The sequence below is a fragment of the Zootoca vivipara genome, chromosome 2, assembly GCF_963506605.1.
Source record: "Zootoca vivipara chromosome 2, rZooViv1.1, whole genome shotgun sequence".
NCBI lineage: Eukaryota > Metazoa > Chordata > Lepidosauria > Squamata > Lacertidae > Zootoca > Zootoca vivipara.
Window position 1 is genome coordinate 116,117,645 of NC_083277.1, and position 14,188 is coordinate 116,131,832.

The 14,188-nt window shown below is 46.5% G+C and overlaps 1 protein-coding gene across 1 annotated transcript in view; it reads right to left on the reverse strand.

Moving 5' to 3' along the window:
• Positions 1 to 14,188, reverse strand: part of BIN2 (bridging integrator 2) — a 36,681-nt gene that overhangs the window by 1,075 nt on the left and 21,418 nt on the right. The window contains exons 8-12 of the mRNA XM_060272105.1: positions 13,889 to 13,964; positions 12,138 to 12,220; positions 9,642 to 10,431; positions 6,168 to 6,239; positions 5,926 to 6,021 (exon numbers count right to left, since the gene is read on the reverse strand). Of these exons, the coding sequence (XP_060128088.1) occupies positions 5,926 to 6,021; positions 6,168 to 6,239; positions 9,642 to 10,431; positions 12,138 to 12,220; positions 13,889 to 13,964 (1,117 nt within the window). The remainder of the gene's footprint in view (positions 1 to 5,925; positions 6,022 to 6,167; positions 6,240 to 9,641; positions 10,432 to 12,137; positions 12,221 to 13,888; positions 13,965 to 14,188) is intronic.

The following is a 14,188-nucleotide window of genomic DNA, read 5'->3' on the forward strand; positions in this document are numbered from 1 at the left end:
CTTAATAAGACCTTCCCCATCACTACAGCCCGGAGAGTCTTCTCAGCACAGGCAATGTGCTTAAAAGCCAGTAAGTTTATTAAATTGCTCCTGCATGGAAGACACCATGTGCAGATGTGCTCATCATATTGCATGGCTACAAGTCGTCCAGCAAATCACACAATGTAGTTTTTGGGGCAGAATTCAAAACTCACCATCATCACCATCTTAATGATGATGATGATGATCCACAACAGCAAAAAGTAGCATAATCCCCCCCCAGCCTCAGAACTTCACATAAACACTCCAAATTTGGATTTCAAAATCTAATATTTCTGAATGCATAGATTTGTTTTTGGAGCACATTACATCTCTCTCTCTCTCTCTCTAAACACACACACACACACACACACACACACACACACACACACACACACAATATTTGCACTAGTCTGTTGGTGACCGGCTGTGCCAGCTCCAGGATGAGGGAAGCATTTGAAACACGCAGGCAGCCGGGCAAGTGTGTGGGGCAGAAGATGAGTGAACTGGGCTTGTGGCGGCAGGGAAAGCAAGTAGCAGGCAGGCAAGCGAGCAAATTGGGCTTTGGTGGGGGTTGAAGCAGGTGAGTGGATTTGCCTTGAAGCAGTGAGTGGACAGAGCAAGTTGGGGAGCCTGATGGTGCAGGCAAGCAGAAGAGATTAGGTGAAGAATAAAATCATAGAATCATAGAATCATAGAGTTGGAAGAGACCACAAGGGCCATCCAGTCCAACCCCCTGCCAAGCAGGAAACACCATCAAAGCATTCTAGACTTATGGCTGTCAAGCCTCTGCTTAAAGACCTCCAAAGAAGGAGACTCCACCACACTTCTTGGCAGCAAATTCCACTGTCGAACAGCTCTTACTGTCAGGAAGCTCTTCCTAATGTTTAGGTGGACTCTTCTTTCTTGTAGTTTGAATCCATTGCTCCGTGTCCGCTTCTCTGGAGCAGCAGAAAACAATCTTTCACCCTCCTCTATATGACATCGTTTTATATATTTGAACATGGCTATCATATCACCCCTTAACCTTCTCTTCTCCAGGCTAAACATACCCAGCTCCCTAAGCCGTTCCTCATAAGGCATCGTTTCCAAGCCTTTGACCATTTTGGTTGCCCTCTTCTGGACATGTTCCAGCTTGTCAGTATCCTTCTTGAACTGTGGTGCCCAGAACTGGACACAGTACTCCAGGTGAGGTCTGACCAGAGCAGAATACAGTGGTACTATTGGGCTTAGGAGAAGGGGGCTTTGGCAAAGAGCAAAGTGGCTTTGGTGAGGCGTAACAAGGGGAAAGAGGTGGAGCTTTGAGGAGGGGTTGTGGGGTTGGTGAGTGAAGCAAACAGGGGCACCAGCCCCTAGAACACATAAATTTGCACACAAACACACAGTATCTCAGAAGTTGGTTGACCGAACTTCATTTTTAGCTTCCCCCCAAAAGGCTTGTGAAACTCAAAACACCATATTCTTAAATTTTAAGCATTTTAAAACCACAGTTTTGTATTTTGAACATGCAGCATATAGAAGCAAACTTCCATTTCATCTCCACTGTAAAGAGAGAGAGAGAGAGAGAGAGAGAGAGAGAGAGAGAGAGAGAGGAGAGAGAGAGCGCTGTGTGAAAGCATCTTGCTGTCATGTTTTGCATCAAATGCAAGATCAAGTTCTTGATTGGCCCTTGATTTTGGGAAAATGTGAAGTGACAATTTGAGTTAGGAGCCTAAATTAAACACACTTTTGAGACCGGATTTAAAGCTGAAGTGAAAAGGTTGTCACCCCCCTTCCATTTTATGACATCTGAAAAAATTATTCCTGACAGCAGTTAGAACACCAGTAGAGATGTACAAAAGGGAGGGACCACAGCTTTATTTATTTACGGCTTCAATATAGCGCAGGGATAGAGTATGTGCTTTGCAGGCAGAAAGGCCCAGAGTCAATCCCTGGCATCTTCAGTTAGAAAGGGTCAGGTAGCAGGTGATGGGAAAGACCTTTAGTTGAGATCATCAATAACTTCTGGAAGTTAGTTGATACCGGTAATCCTCTGTTTGATGGTGTTTGGTTTTATTTTTTATCTTTGCTCTTCTCACATGTACAAGCATTTAAGCTATATCCAGTGTTGCCCTGCTCAGAGTAAACCCATTGAAATTAACAGGCTACCTTAGGTAATTTCAGTGGGATTGTTCTGAATACTGAATACAATCCTTTGTCTATGGTTGGCATTTTCTTTATTCCGTTGTGATGGTTTGCGATTTTACCACTGAACTTGATCCTACTATGGTTACATTTTAATTTTGGTTTTATACTAACATGTGTTCTTTGCCTAGACGATTCATAGTGGCTCAGCATGCACATCACATTAAAACAACACCTTGAAACAAACCATAGTTTAATGTGGACAAGCAGTGAGTCGCTCTGGTGCACGAAACTCAAATGTTCTCATACATGGCTTGTTGCATCATCTGAACCCAGGCTCAGGGTTTGTTTTTCTCCAAATATACCACCAGCTCTTTGTCCTTGGCTTACTAATTCATGGTTTGTTGGGGAGGGGGGGAAACAGACCAGAAGTCGAGGGTCAGACATTAAGTCACACACTGGTTTGTTTCACCTGCAGTGCAGCAGCAGCAACAAGAGTAGCAGGGAACATGTGTACCAGGGACAAATAACTTGTTTAGATTAAACCAGGGCCCCCCAAACTAAGGCCTGGGGGCTGGATGTGGCCCAATCACCTTCTAAATCCGGCCCGCGGACGGTCCGGGAATCAGCATGCTTTTACATGAGTAGAATGTGCCCTTTTATTTAAAATGCATCTCTGGGTTATTTGTGGGGCATAGGAATTTGTTCATATTTTTTTTCAAAATATAGTCCGGCCCCCCACAAGGTCTGAGGGACAGTAGACCGGCCCCCTGCTGGAAAAGTTTGCTGACCCCTGGATTAAACCGTAATTTGCTTTAAACTCTGGTTTAATGTGATGTGTGAAGTGGGCCATTAGGAGGCAACTAACAAATACAAAAAAAATCCTGAGCTCTATGGACAAATAGTCTGAACGGTATAAGGCAGCTCTGAATGCAGGGAAGAATCTTTCCATGCCTGAAAGTACTCACCTTGTAGGGTTAGGATTAGATTCACAGAGGACTTGCCTGCCTACCCTTAACAGCCCTGAAAGCTATGCCAACCCTTCCTGTTCAGAGGCAGCGTGCCAGATGGGACTCACTTCAGAGTCGAGTTGTGTAAGACTCAATGCTGAAATTGGGGTGGGGGAGTGGGGTGGGGGTAGGGAAATAAGACTAAGAGCTGGTGGCTTGCCTAAGGACACCTACAGGGTTGATGCCAGATTTGAATGGTGTACTTCCTGATTCATAGCTGCCCCTTTAGTGCTATATTACACTAGCAGAAAAATGAAATATAATGCCCTCGGCTTATATTCGAGTGAGGCGGGTGGCAGGGGAGAAAGGCACAAGACGGGGGGTTCGGAGAAGCACTGTGCTGCGACTCTCCGAACCCCCGTCCTATGCCTGCTCTGTGCGAGGCGACAGGGAGGGAGAAGCGGCGAGGAAGGGATCCTTCCTTGCTGCTTCTCCCCCCACCCCACTGCCGGCAGCTGGGAAAGGCATAGGATGGTATTTATTTTTATTTTTGAAATTTACCAGTAGCTGCTGCATTTCCCACCCTCGGCTTATACTTGAGTCAATAGGTTTTCCCAGTTTTTTTTAGGTAAGATTAGGTGCCTCGGCTTATATTCGGGTCAGCTTATACTCGAGTATATACGGTAAATACATGTTCAATTGTTTCTGTATAAAAGGATTTCCAAATGGTTAAAAATGCAACACATAGCATGTCGATTTGCCTTTAAATGTTCTCTCTTTGTAGGAAGCAAATGATCGATGCTGTTGGTGTGGAGAGGAGGGTGTGAAGGAGAGTTAATAATTGATAGAAGACAGTGGGTATGGGAACACACATGTAAATAGACTTAACACATTATTGCAGCAGCAGCAGCAGCAGCAGCAGCAGCAGCTCTGCCTGCAGTTCCTGTTCCACACACAGAGCAGAGAATGCAACAAGGTCAGGCTGTGCTTTCTATGAAACAACGGGGTCATGCCCCATCATAGCTGCCAAGTCTCCTGTTTTCCCCGGGAAATCCCCGTTTTTCCAGCTGTTCCTAGCTGAAAAAATGGATTTTTTTGTTTTACCCCAGTTTATTCTGGCGCGGCGGCCATTTTGGAACTGGGCGGTGCATGCTCAGAAGCGACTTTTGATGCTGCTCTGCCCAGTTCCAAAATGGCTGCAGTGCGACTTCTGGCGCTACTTCCGGTCTGCTATTTCTGGCCCGGTCCCTTATTTCTCTGACAGCAACTTGGCAGGTATGTGCCCCATAGCTATCAGAAACCCAACGAGGTTGTATTGTTTACACACACAAAAATCCAAAATATGCTCCACCCATCATGACTGGCACTAAAAAAATAATCAGCGCCAACATTTCTACACCAATGGAACCCAAATTCTGCACCACGGAAAATTGAGTTATGAAGCCCATTATAAACTATGTAAATTACGAACACAGGGTATGGACATTTTATTTTGACGTAAAGCGCGCTGCTCTGGTTCACCAGAAGCGACTTAGTCATGCTGGCCACATGACCCGGAAGCTGTACGCCAGCTCCCTCGGCCAGTAAAGCGAGATGAGCACAGCAACCCCAGAGTCATCTGCAACTGGACCTAACGGTCAGGGGTCCCTTTACCTTTAAAGTCTGCATGACTGTGGGGCTGATATATTTCCTCCACACACACACCCCAAATGTGCAAAGCCTTGCACTGGATCAAGAGCCACAGTTTCTTGCAGCTCTTTCTTTGACCCTGGGAGACAATGACCTAGTAGTTGCTTCCTGGATGCAGTGTTGAGCTGCGACTTTTGATAAATTAGGCAAGGTAATTTCTTGGGTGGCCGAATTCTGCAGGGTTGTGCCCCCAGAGGCACCCACCTGCTCCTGCCACCGCTGGGCTTGTGTGGCTGTAGGAGCTGCTTCCAGAGAGATCTCAGTAGAAGTTGGCACTGCATGACCCCATTAAGCAAGTTTGCGGAAAGGGGTGTGTGGGAGAAAAGGTTGGTGAAATGGAACCTTTTTGATTTAAAAAATCCTGGCCTCCTTCATGGACCCAAGGTGCAGCTCCACGCACTAGGCATGGAAGTCGTCCCAAACTGGAGGGTCAGAGTCTGCACCCTGGAAGTACTTGGCAAGTCAGTGGGGGGAAGCCCAAGCAGGAAGTGGTTGGTCATGGGCAAGGCCCTAGGGAATCCAGTGGGGGCCATGGGTGGGGGAGCATCTTTAAGGGTGCTCGCTTTCAAAAATAAACGGGTTGCCTTTTCCAGGCAGACAACTTAAAAAATGGATAGTGCCATTATTTAATGGACTACTGGGCAGAAAGTAGATCAGGATCTACTGGTAGCTCTCTGGGTGATTTGATGGAAATCGGTAATGGTTTAAGACTCCCAATGGTTTAACAATGACAACAACAAAATAATACTCCCACCTCCCAAAAAGAGTATACTGAAATGAAGGATTTTCTTAACTGGGTGGGGAAAGGAGTTAACAAGGAGTGGATTTTTGTGACTTCCATTCCATTCTGCTACTCAAAAACAAGAGCTTGAGCTCAGCATTCTTTAATTCTATGTCTCTTGCTCCAGGTTCCGATTTGTTGATCTCAGGGTTTTAGTGAAAGAAGGAGGAGCAGATCCTACAAGCCTGAGGCCTGCTTAATCCTGTCCTATCCTATTGAGGAGCTTCACGAGAAGAGCATTGTGTAAGCTTTGGGGCCACAGTTGGCCCTCCCTGGTTCCTAGGGCATCCTGTATCACATCAGTGCCAAGTATTGCCATCCATTAGCATTATGAACAGTGCCAAATGAGTGCCCTGATGTTACCTCAGCCTCTTTATCTGACAGCACTAGCATGGTTTCTCCTTCTCCAAACTGAAGGTGCTTCTCATCCTCTGAAGCGTGAGCTTGGACTGCCTGAGCCTGGAAAACAAAACATGATATCAATGAAGCAATGCATTTCTAGACTGGGCAACTCGCAGGTCACACACACACACACACACACACACACACACACACACACACACGTTCCTGTCTGTAGATCAGGTAAGCGAATGCTTTTTCCTTACCTTGAAGAGGAAGCCCGAGGGCAGCTTGCCATAGTTCTCTTTCTTATCATCTGAGAAGAAGCTGGAGATGATCTGAAACAAAAAAAAGGGGGGGCTTTCACTTATTCAACAGAATCACAGCACCAGATTTGAAATTTGACCACAGCTGTCTGGAGGATGCTTCAAGTGTGTTTGAATACACCCAGTACGGAATTCCTTTCTTATGGTGACTCTCTGAAGTACAGTACAAGAACTTTTCCAGAGGCCAGAGGAGGAAAAAGGAAGCCCGGCCCCGCTGTCGCCTGCCGCCCCCACGGAAAAGAGGGAGAAAAGAAGGAAAAACAAGGCAAAGGAGAACAGGGGTCCGCTCGCTCTGTTGCCGTCCCCATCGCCCCCCGCCTCAAGGGAGAGGAGGGGGGCCCTTAGAGGAGGGAGAAGAACCCCGACCTCGCTGCTGCCACCACCTCGCCGCCATCCCGGGAAGAGAGAAGAGACACCCAAGTAAGCTGAAACCCCTTCCCTGTTGCCCTGCCGCTGCACAAGCATAGCTGAGTGAGGGGAGAGGTGGGCTGAAGAGGGCCATGAGGAGGCACAGGCCCAACCCGAGCCCACCTCCCCAGCGGCAGACCCGCTGGAGGAAGGCCTGAGCCCAGAGTCCCACTGGGAAAGACCTCTGGGTTTTGCCTTATTTTTTTCCCTTTTAATTTTTTCCCAACTTTAATAATTTCCCCCCTCCCCTTTTTCCTTTTTTTTAAAAGGGGAAACAATTCTACATTTTTTGTTATATAAATATCGTGAAACTATGGTTTTTTTCTCGAAGTGACACACCACCCGGTTTTGGGGTGAATTTTGACACACCAAGCTCAAAAGGTTGCTCATCATCACTGCGATGGATTTGCAGGGATTACCAATGTGCACATGTTCTCCTCAAAGGAAACTGCATTGTCCCTGGGCAGTTTCTGCAACATGCTGCCATTCTCTGCGCCCACTTATGCCCAGTCACCAAAGCGGCATGAAGCAAAGTCACTGTACTCTCAATCCCCATCTCTCCATCTGCAACATTGGGAGTAAGAGACTAACTTACGGTAGCACGCAAGTCCGTGTTCTGAGGGTTACTAACATACGTAAAGCTTTTTGAACATTGGCAGGGGCTGGGGAACACCACAGCATAATACACTTAAGGTCTCTGCTACTTTGCCACAGGACAAATCATGCACAAATCTGCCTTCAGCCAACAGTCCCTGGGAACACCTCACACAGAGGTTTCCAAACAGGGAATTAGCAGCCCTAAAAATAATGGTGCTGGTTTTTGGAGTCTGCACTGGTTTTTCCTGTCAGACAGGATTGGTACTCTTCATATCTGGCATGTGCGATGCCTCCTCAATTAAATCTCCCAAGTGAGAGGCTCTGTTTTTGGGGAAAACCTTTGCGGCTGAGCAGGTTTTGTAGCTGCTGAGGCAATTTTGCAGTGGCAGGCGGGCCTTGCTCTAAAGCAGGCATCCCCAAACTGCGGCCCTCCAGATGTTTTGGCCTACAACTCCCATGATCCCTAGCTAACAGGACCAGTGGTCAGGAGTGATGGGAATTGTAGTCCAAACCATCTGGAGGCCCGAAGTTTGGGGATGCCTGCTCTAAAGGGAGAAATAACCAAAAAGGGGGAAAGGCAAATCTCTGTTAGTGGACTGGGCTGTTTCCTTCATTGCCTGCTCATAATAAGCTCCAGAAACATCTGGATTGTCGGTGCTGGCTTTGAGATTGATCTAACACAGGCATAGGCAACCTCAGCCCGCCAGATGTTTTGGGACTACATTTCCCATCATCCCTGACCACTGGTCCTGTTAGCTAGGGATCATGGGAGTTGTAGTCTCAAAACATCTGGAGGGCTGAGGTTGCCTATGCCTGATCTAACAGTACAGTTGTTATACTGCCCTGCATACAATCACTGTCTTCCTCCCCACTGTTTCTGTTGCTAAATAGCACATCTCTCTTGTTGGTTTCAGTATTGATTTCCTACTGTATGCCTCTACCACCAATTAGGAAGACATATTACAAGAGCCAGCAGGTAGACACATAATCGTATTATAACAAGCTATTCCTCACACTGTTAGCTCACAGAGAATGATGCATAAGGTAGATTTGGACTATGCAAAGCCATCTTGGAAGGTAGAGCTTGAAGCAATTCTCCTACCTCCCCATCCCATTCTTTTGTAGCCTGGAAAGTGTAGGAGTTCTCATCTCTCAATATTCTCATTCTGAGAAATAACACAAGGTAATTCTGATTGCAAGATCCTTGGGGCAGAGTCCTGTCTTTTTGCTTTGTATTAATTTCTCTCCAAATTTGTGCTAAATAACAACAATGAATAATAACGACAAAAGCTACTACTAAAATAATTACAACACAGTGCCTGGTGACAGGCAGTCGAGTCATGTATCCACAGCAGTGACCAGAGGAGGAATGACTGCTGGGAGGAGCACAGAGAGAAGAAACGCCATAGCACAACCGGACACCTTCACCTGCCCCAGCTGTAACAAAACATGACTCTCCTGCATCAGTCTCTACAGCCACAGCAGGCGCTGCAACCTTCCAACAGCGTGATCTCAACCCCAAAGGTGTACTCCTTCATTGTCTCCCAAGATAGACAGATGCCATCAACAACCACAACAACCCAGGCTTCCTCCTGAGCTGAATTTCCCTCCATTTCCCCTGTGTCCATCTCAACATGCCTCCCTCCCCACTGAAATTTTCATGCTAACATACAAAGCCACAAAAAGAGGCACTTTTCTGTGCCAGCAATACGTCATTTTGCTCCTTAATGAGAAGACTAAAGCTCCCTTAATGCTATCTACACGGCGTGCAGTTACCTAGTGGGGCGGGTTGGTCGTGCAGAACCCTCTCACATGGGCGTACCCAGGATCAAAGCGGGGGGGGAACAAGCCACGCCCCAGCCACGCCCCCCAGCCCCCCGATTGGCTAGCTGGCAATGACATGGCCAGGATCCCCCCAGGAGGCATGGTCAACATCTACACCCCCCAAAGAAAAGGGGGCTGTTTACAAGGCAGCACACGGAGCGACCCGCGCTTGCACTCCTGCCTCGCTTGCTCCTTTAATGGCAGCAGTGACTAAAACAAGGCAGCAGCTACCTCCGTTGAAGGAAACCTGGACCTGGACCTGGGCTAACTTCAGCCCACACTCTTTCAAGTCACAGCGAGCACAGCACAGAAAGTGCTGCCCCACAATGCTCCACGGCACTTCATTTCTTGCTGTGACTTGAAGGAGTGTGGGCTGAAGTTAGCCCAGGTCCAGGTCCAGGTCCAGGTTTTTTTCAACAGAGGCAGCTTCGCTGCTGCCGCCGCCGTTTTGCTTCAGCGAAGCAGGCTGAGGCGGAGCACAGCAGGCAGCGTCCCTGCCTATCCTCTCCAGCTGCCCTGCTTCTAGGGGGGCAGCTGCCCCCCTGCCCCATGCTGGGTACGCCCATGTCCTCTCATGTCTTTTACCTGAGCATTGGTGGCCTTGGGGGAAACATCTATTTCTTCCATGCTTCCCTCACTGTTGATGTCATCTTCCACATCCCCGCTTTCCTCTGGCTGCTGTTGAGCGGCCCCTGCTTTTGGTAAAGCAGGGGAAAGGCAGTCATTCGTGGTGCTTGGTGCACCTTGTTGGTCTACTTCAGCTTCAGATGGAGAATCTTGAGGATTGTCATCAGGACAAACTGAACTCTCCCTGAGCGGCACGTTGTTCTCCTGGCGGTCTGTTCCCCCAGTCTGAGCTCCATCCTGAGTCTTTTGGTGAGGTAGAGATACGACCTCAACCCTGGGCTGCAACGAGGAACCCTCATCTTTCTCACAAGTATCACTGGCTTCAAAGTCATTCCTCAAAGGAGGCTGGGAGGTCTCTCCAGAGTCTTTGGGAATATTTGGGCTCTTGCCAGCAGCCTCGAGCACTGCCTTTGATAAAATTTCTGCTGCTATATTATTTGCAGCCTCCTCAACTTTCTGGGGGGTGCCTAGGGGAACGCTGGGGGTTGTCTCTACTGTTTGGCTGTCCTCTTTGGATTCACTAGCAGTCGAAGAGCCTGACTCGGCTGCATCCGTAGCTGTCTCTTCCTCTGCTTTGCTGGCCCCACCAGGCGCAGGTGCTGCTTTGGTTGCCGAAGCAGATTCTCTTTCGTGATTTGGGGAAATGGCAGGAGGAGACGTCGGCATCTCACTTAGGCTGTTCCTTGTAGGTATGGCAGAGGAGCTAGTTGGGCTTACTGGAGAAGAGATGACCAGCGATGCTCTGTTACTGCATAACAAGAAACATAAGTTGCATTACAAAGTTACAGGTAGGTAGCCGTGTTGGTCTGAGTCGAAACAAAATAAAAAAATTCATTCAGTAGCACCTTAAAGACCAACTAAGTTTTTATTTTGGTATGAGCTTTCGTGTGCATGCACACTTCTTCAGATACACTTGAAACAGAAGTCAGACCCTTATGTATATACAGAGGGTGGGTGTGGGTGGGGGGGAATGGGTGATGGGCTGATGGGAGTGGTAAACCTGTAGATGGCTGTTAACGACTGCTAACTGTTAACGACCAATTGCAGCCATCAGCAGTCGTTAACAGCCATCTACAGGTTCACCCATTCCCCCACCCACCCCCACCCTCTGTATATACATAAGGGTCTGACGCTTCTGTTTCAAGTGTATCTGAAGAAGTGTGCATGCACACGAAAGCTCATACCAAAATAAAAACTTAGTTGGTCTTTAAGGTGCTACTGAAGGAATTTTTTTTATTTTGCATTACAAAGTTTGCTTTATTCAGCCTCTATAGTGAAAGTAAACCTCTCCATGTATTTGAGCTATTTTTAAGGAATTTCTCGAAAATCTACACTTCCGGCATTGCCCCCCAAAGCTCAACAACTTCCAGATTTGACAGAAAACCCAATCTTAATGCACAAGACTCCCATGGTTTCCCTTAGCACCACCTCCCCACGTCTGCTTGCTTCAGAAATGGACCACTGGCCCTTATTGGAGCACGTAATCTGCCTCAGCCCCGTTAGACCAGGGGTCAGCAAACTTTTTTCAGCAGGGGGCTGGTCCACTGTCCCTCAGACCTTGTGGGGGGCCGGTCTATATTTTGAAAAACAAACAAACAATAATGAACGAATTCCTATGCCCCACAAATAACCCAGAGATGCATTTTAAATAAAAGGACACATTCAACTCAAACACACTGATTCCTGGACTGTCCGTGGGCCGGATTTAGAAGGTTTGCCCCCCCCGGGCCTTAGTTTGCCTACTCATGCTTTAGACCAGTCACCCCCAAACTGCGGCCCTCCAGATGTTTTGGCCTACAACTCCCATGATCCCTAGCTAACAGTGGTTGGGGAAGATGGGAATTGTAGTCCAAAACATCTGGAGGGCCGAAGTTTGGGGATGCCTGCTTTAGACCTTGATCTGCTTGTGACCCCCCCAACTGCAATCTGTCTCTGACCTTAGCCAGGACTTGACAAATGATTACAAAGCATAGGCCGTCATGGATTGAACTGAGAGAGCATCTTTTCCCTGCTCTTAAGATTCAGTATCTAAAACCCACTGGTTATTCTACCCTCTGTTAGTCAAGATGGCGCTATGGAATCAGGTGGCTGCTGAGATTCAGTGTTGTAATCTTGGCCCAATTAAATGAACTGTAAGCGATGTGGCTGCTCGGTCAATCTTTCTGAAGCTAACATGCTCCTCTGGAAAGGTTTTTTTTTTGTTTCTATTCTTGACTGCTGTTTAGTGGCTGTTCACATTTCCCCTTTCAAAGTTTCCACGTGTATTTTGTTCTAAAACAGCTCCCTGCCTTGAGAAGCCCTGTTATTAAAAGATGGGTTATAAATCTTTTAATTAGCTGACTAACAAACAAACCAGATCTCCTGGGATCCAAAGTGGAGAGGAGTTGCTAGTTGCCCACGTGGCTGCTGCTTCCCAGACTCCTCCATGCCCACAGGAAAGAGGAAAACACTTACCTTGACACCCCTTTAATAATGAAGACTTTATCGGAGTGCTGCTTTTCCAATGTGCTCATCACATCATACAGGTCATGGTTTAGCTACAAGCAGCAGCGACAGGAAAAGCAAATACCATTACTCAGTAATTAAGAAATTACTGCTCTTCACCTATTCACATAAAATTAATCCTGACTGCCTACTTCAAGTCAATGGGTGTTTCGAACTTACTGGTTTATTTAAAATGTTTCTTAGACACTCTTCACTGCAATGCAGTTCCAGAGCAGGCTGTAATTAAAACAGACATCCACCTCCTATTACAGCCACTCATAAAACATGGCAGATATATGGAAACCAGACAAAAATAAAATAAAATGACATGAATATCCACCAAAGGCCTGGGTGGAGACACACTTTTTTTAGCTGAAAACCTAGAGGGGAGGGAAATGGACCACTGGGATGCCACCACCAAGAAGGCTCTAGAGGAGGCAGAGGCAGGAGAGCCTCCCTGCCAGATTTCAACAACCAGACAAATCTATACAGGAGGAGTCATTCTCTCATGGTAGGTATCCTGACCCCAATCTGTGTACAATTTAATGTTGTCACTGCCTGCTTTATATCCCCTTCCTCTTGGAACTTTCCTTGGGGTACATCAGCTGCCAGCTGCCCTTTCATTTATTTTTGAGATTTAAAAATAAACAGCAATTCCCTGCCCTGGAGGCACTTTACCAATATTAGAAAGGAGGAATGATCTCTGTTCCAATCATCATTCTTCCTTTCTAATACTAATAGTCCTGGTACACCAGTCATGTTCTGCAGACTTACTCAGACTGAACTGATTCCTGGATAATACCAAAATACGTTTTGGATGAGTAAATAATAATAATAATAACATGTGTGTGTGTGTGTGTGGGGGGGTTATTGTTATTATTATGTATTTTGTCTTTTTTATCTTGTATTTTATGTTATGAACTGCTCTGAGATCTACAGATAAAGGGTAGTATACAAATTTAATAAATAATAGTAATAGTAATAGTAATAGTAATAATAATAATACAGTAAGCCTCAACTTAAGCAGGGATCACATTTCAGGGATTGCTCCTAAAGACAAAATCGTGTACAGTGGTACCTTTACTTACAAATAACTCTACTTACGAATGGAGCTCAGTCCGCCATCTTGGATGCGGTTTAGATAGGATTTTTTTCTACTTACGAATTTTTAGATAGGGTTCCTTCGACTTGCGAATTTTTTCTCCCAATGCATTCCTATGGGATTCGACTTACAATTTTTTTCGACTTACGAATGTGCGTTCGGAACGCATTAAATTCGTAAGTAGAGGTACCACTGTATAGTCAAAACACATTGGATGCAATGACGGGTGGGTTTGTCAAAGTCTTTTCTGCCCCTTTCCATTTTTTTTGCCAAGTTTGTAAAGCTGAACGCACACAAGTTAAGTGTGTGTGTGTGAGAGAGAGAGGGAGAGAGGGAGAGAGAGAGAGAGAGAGAGAGAGAGAGAAAATGCAACTATTACAATGAAGTAGAAATTACAATATGTGCACCACTTTCAATTCCTGGCTTCTGTGCATTGGTTACCTTTGGGACTGTTGGAGTGGAAGGCAGTTTGGGCGCCATCCTACAAGGGCAACGCTGAGACTAGGGGCCACTCCCAGGACTGGTACGAAAACAGGCCGGCTGAGGGCAGATATAAGCCAAGCTGCAGTGTGCCCATTTGTCCAAATGGCCCACATGTATGCCACAGTTGCTCATTTACCTTGCTCATTTCCTTGTAGAAGACATCTCGCAAGTTGGAAATATTCTGGAATATTGTCACATAGCATCCAATTCGGCTGGAGAAGCAAAAAGATATAAAACTAAGCCCAAATGTTAACTGGGTTGGGGCCACACAATAAAGAGGAGTAATATGACACATGCTGAGTTTTCTGGGACCCTGGAAGAGCAGAATGAAGTAGTTCAGCCATGTGCGGTTCACTGAACTCCAGTGGTACCCCTACTTACGAATTTAATGTGTTCCGAACACACATTTGTAAGTCGAAAAAATTTGTAAGTCGAA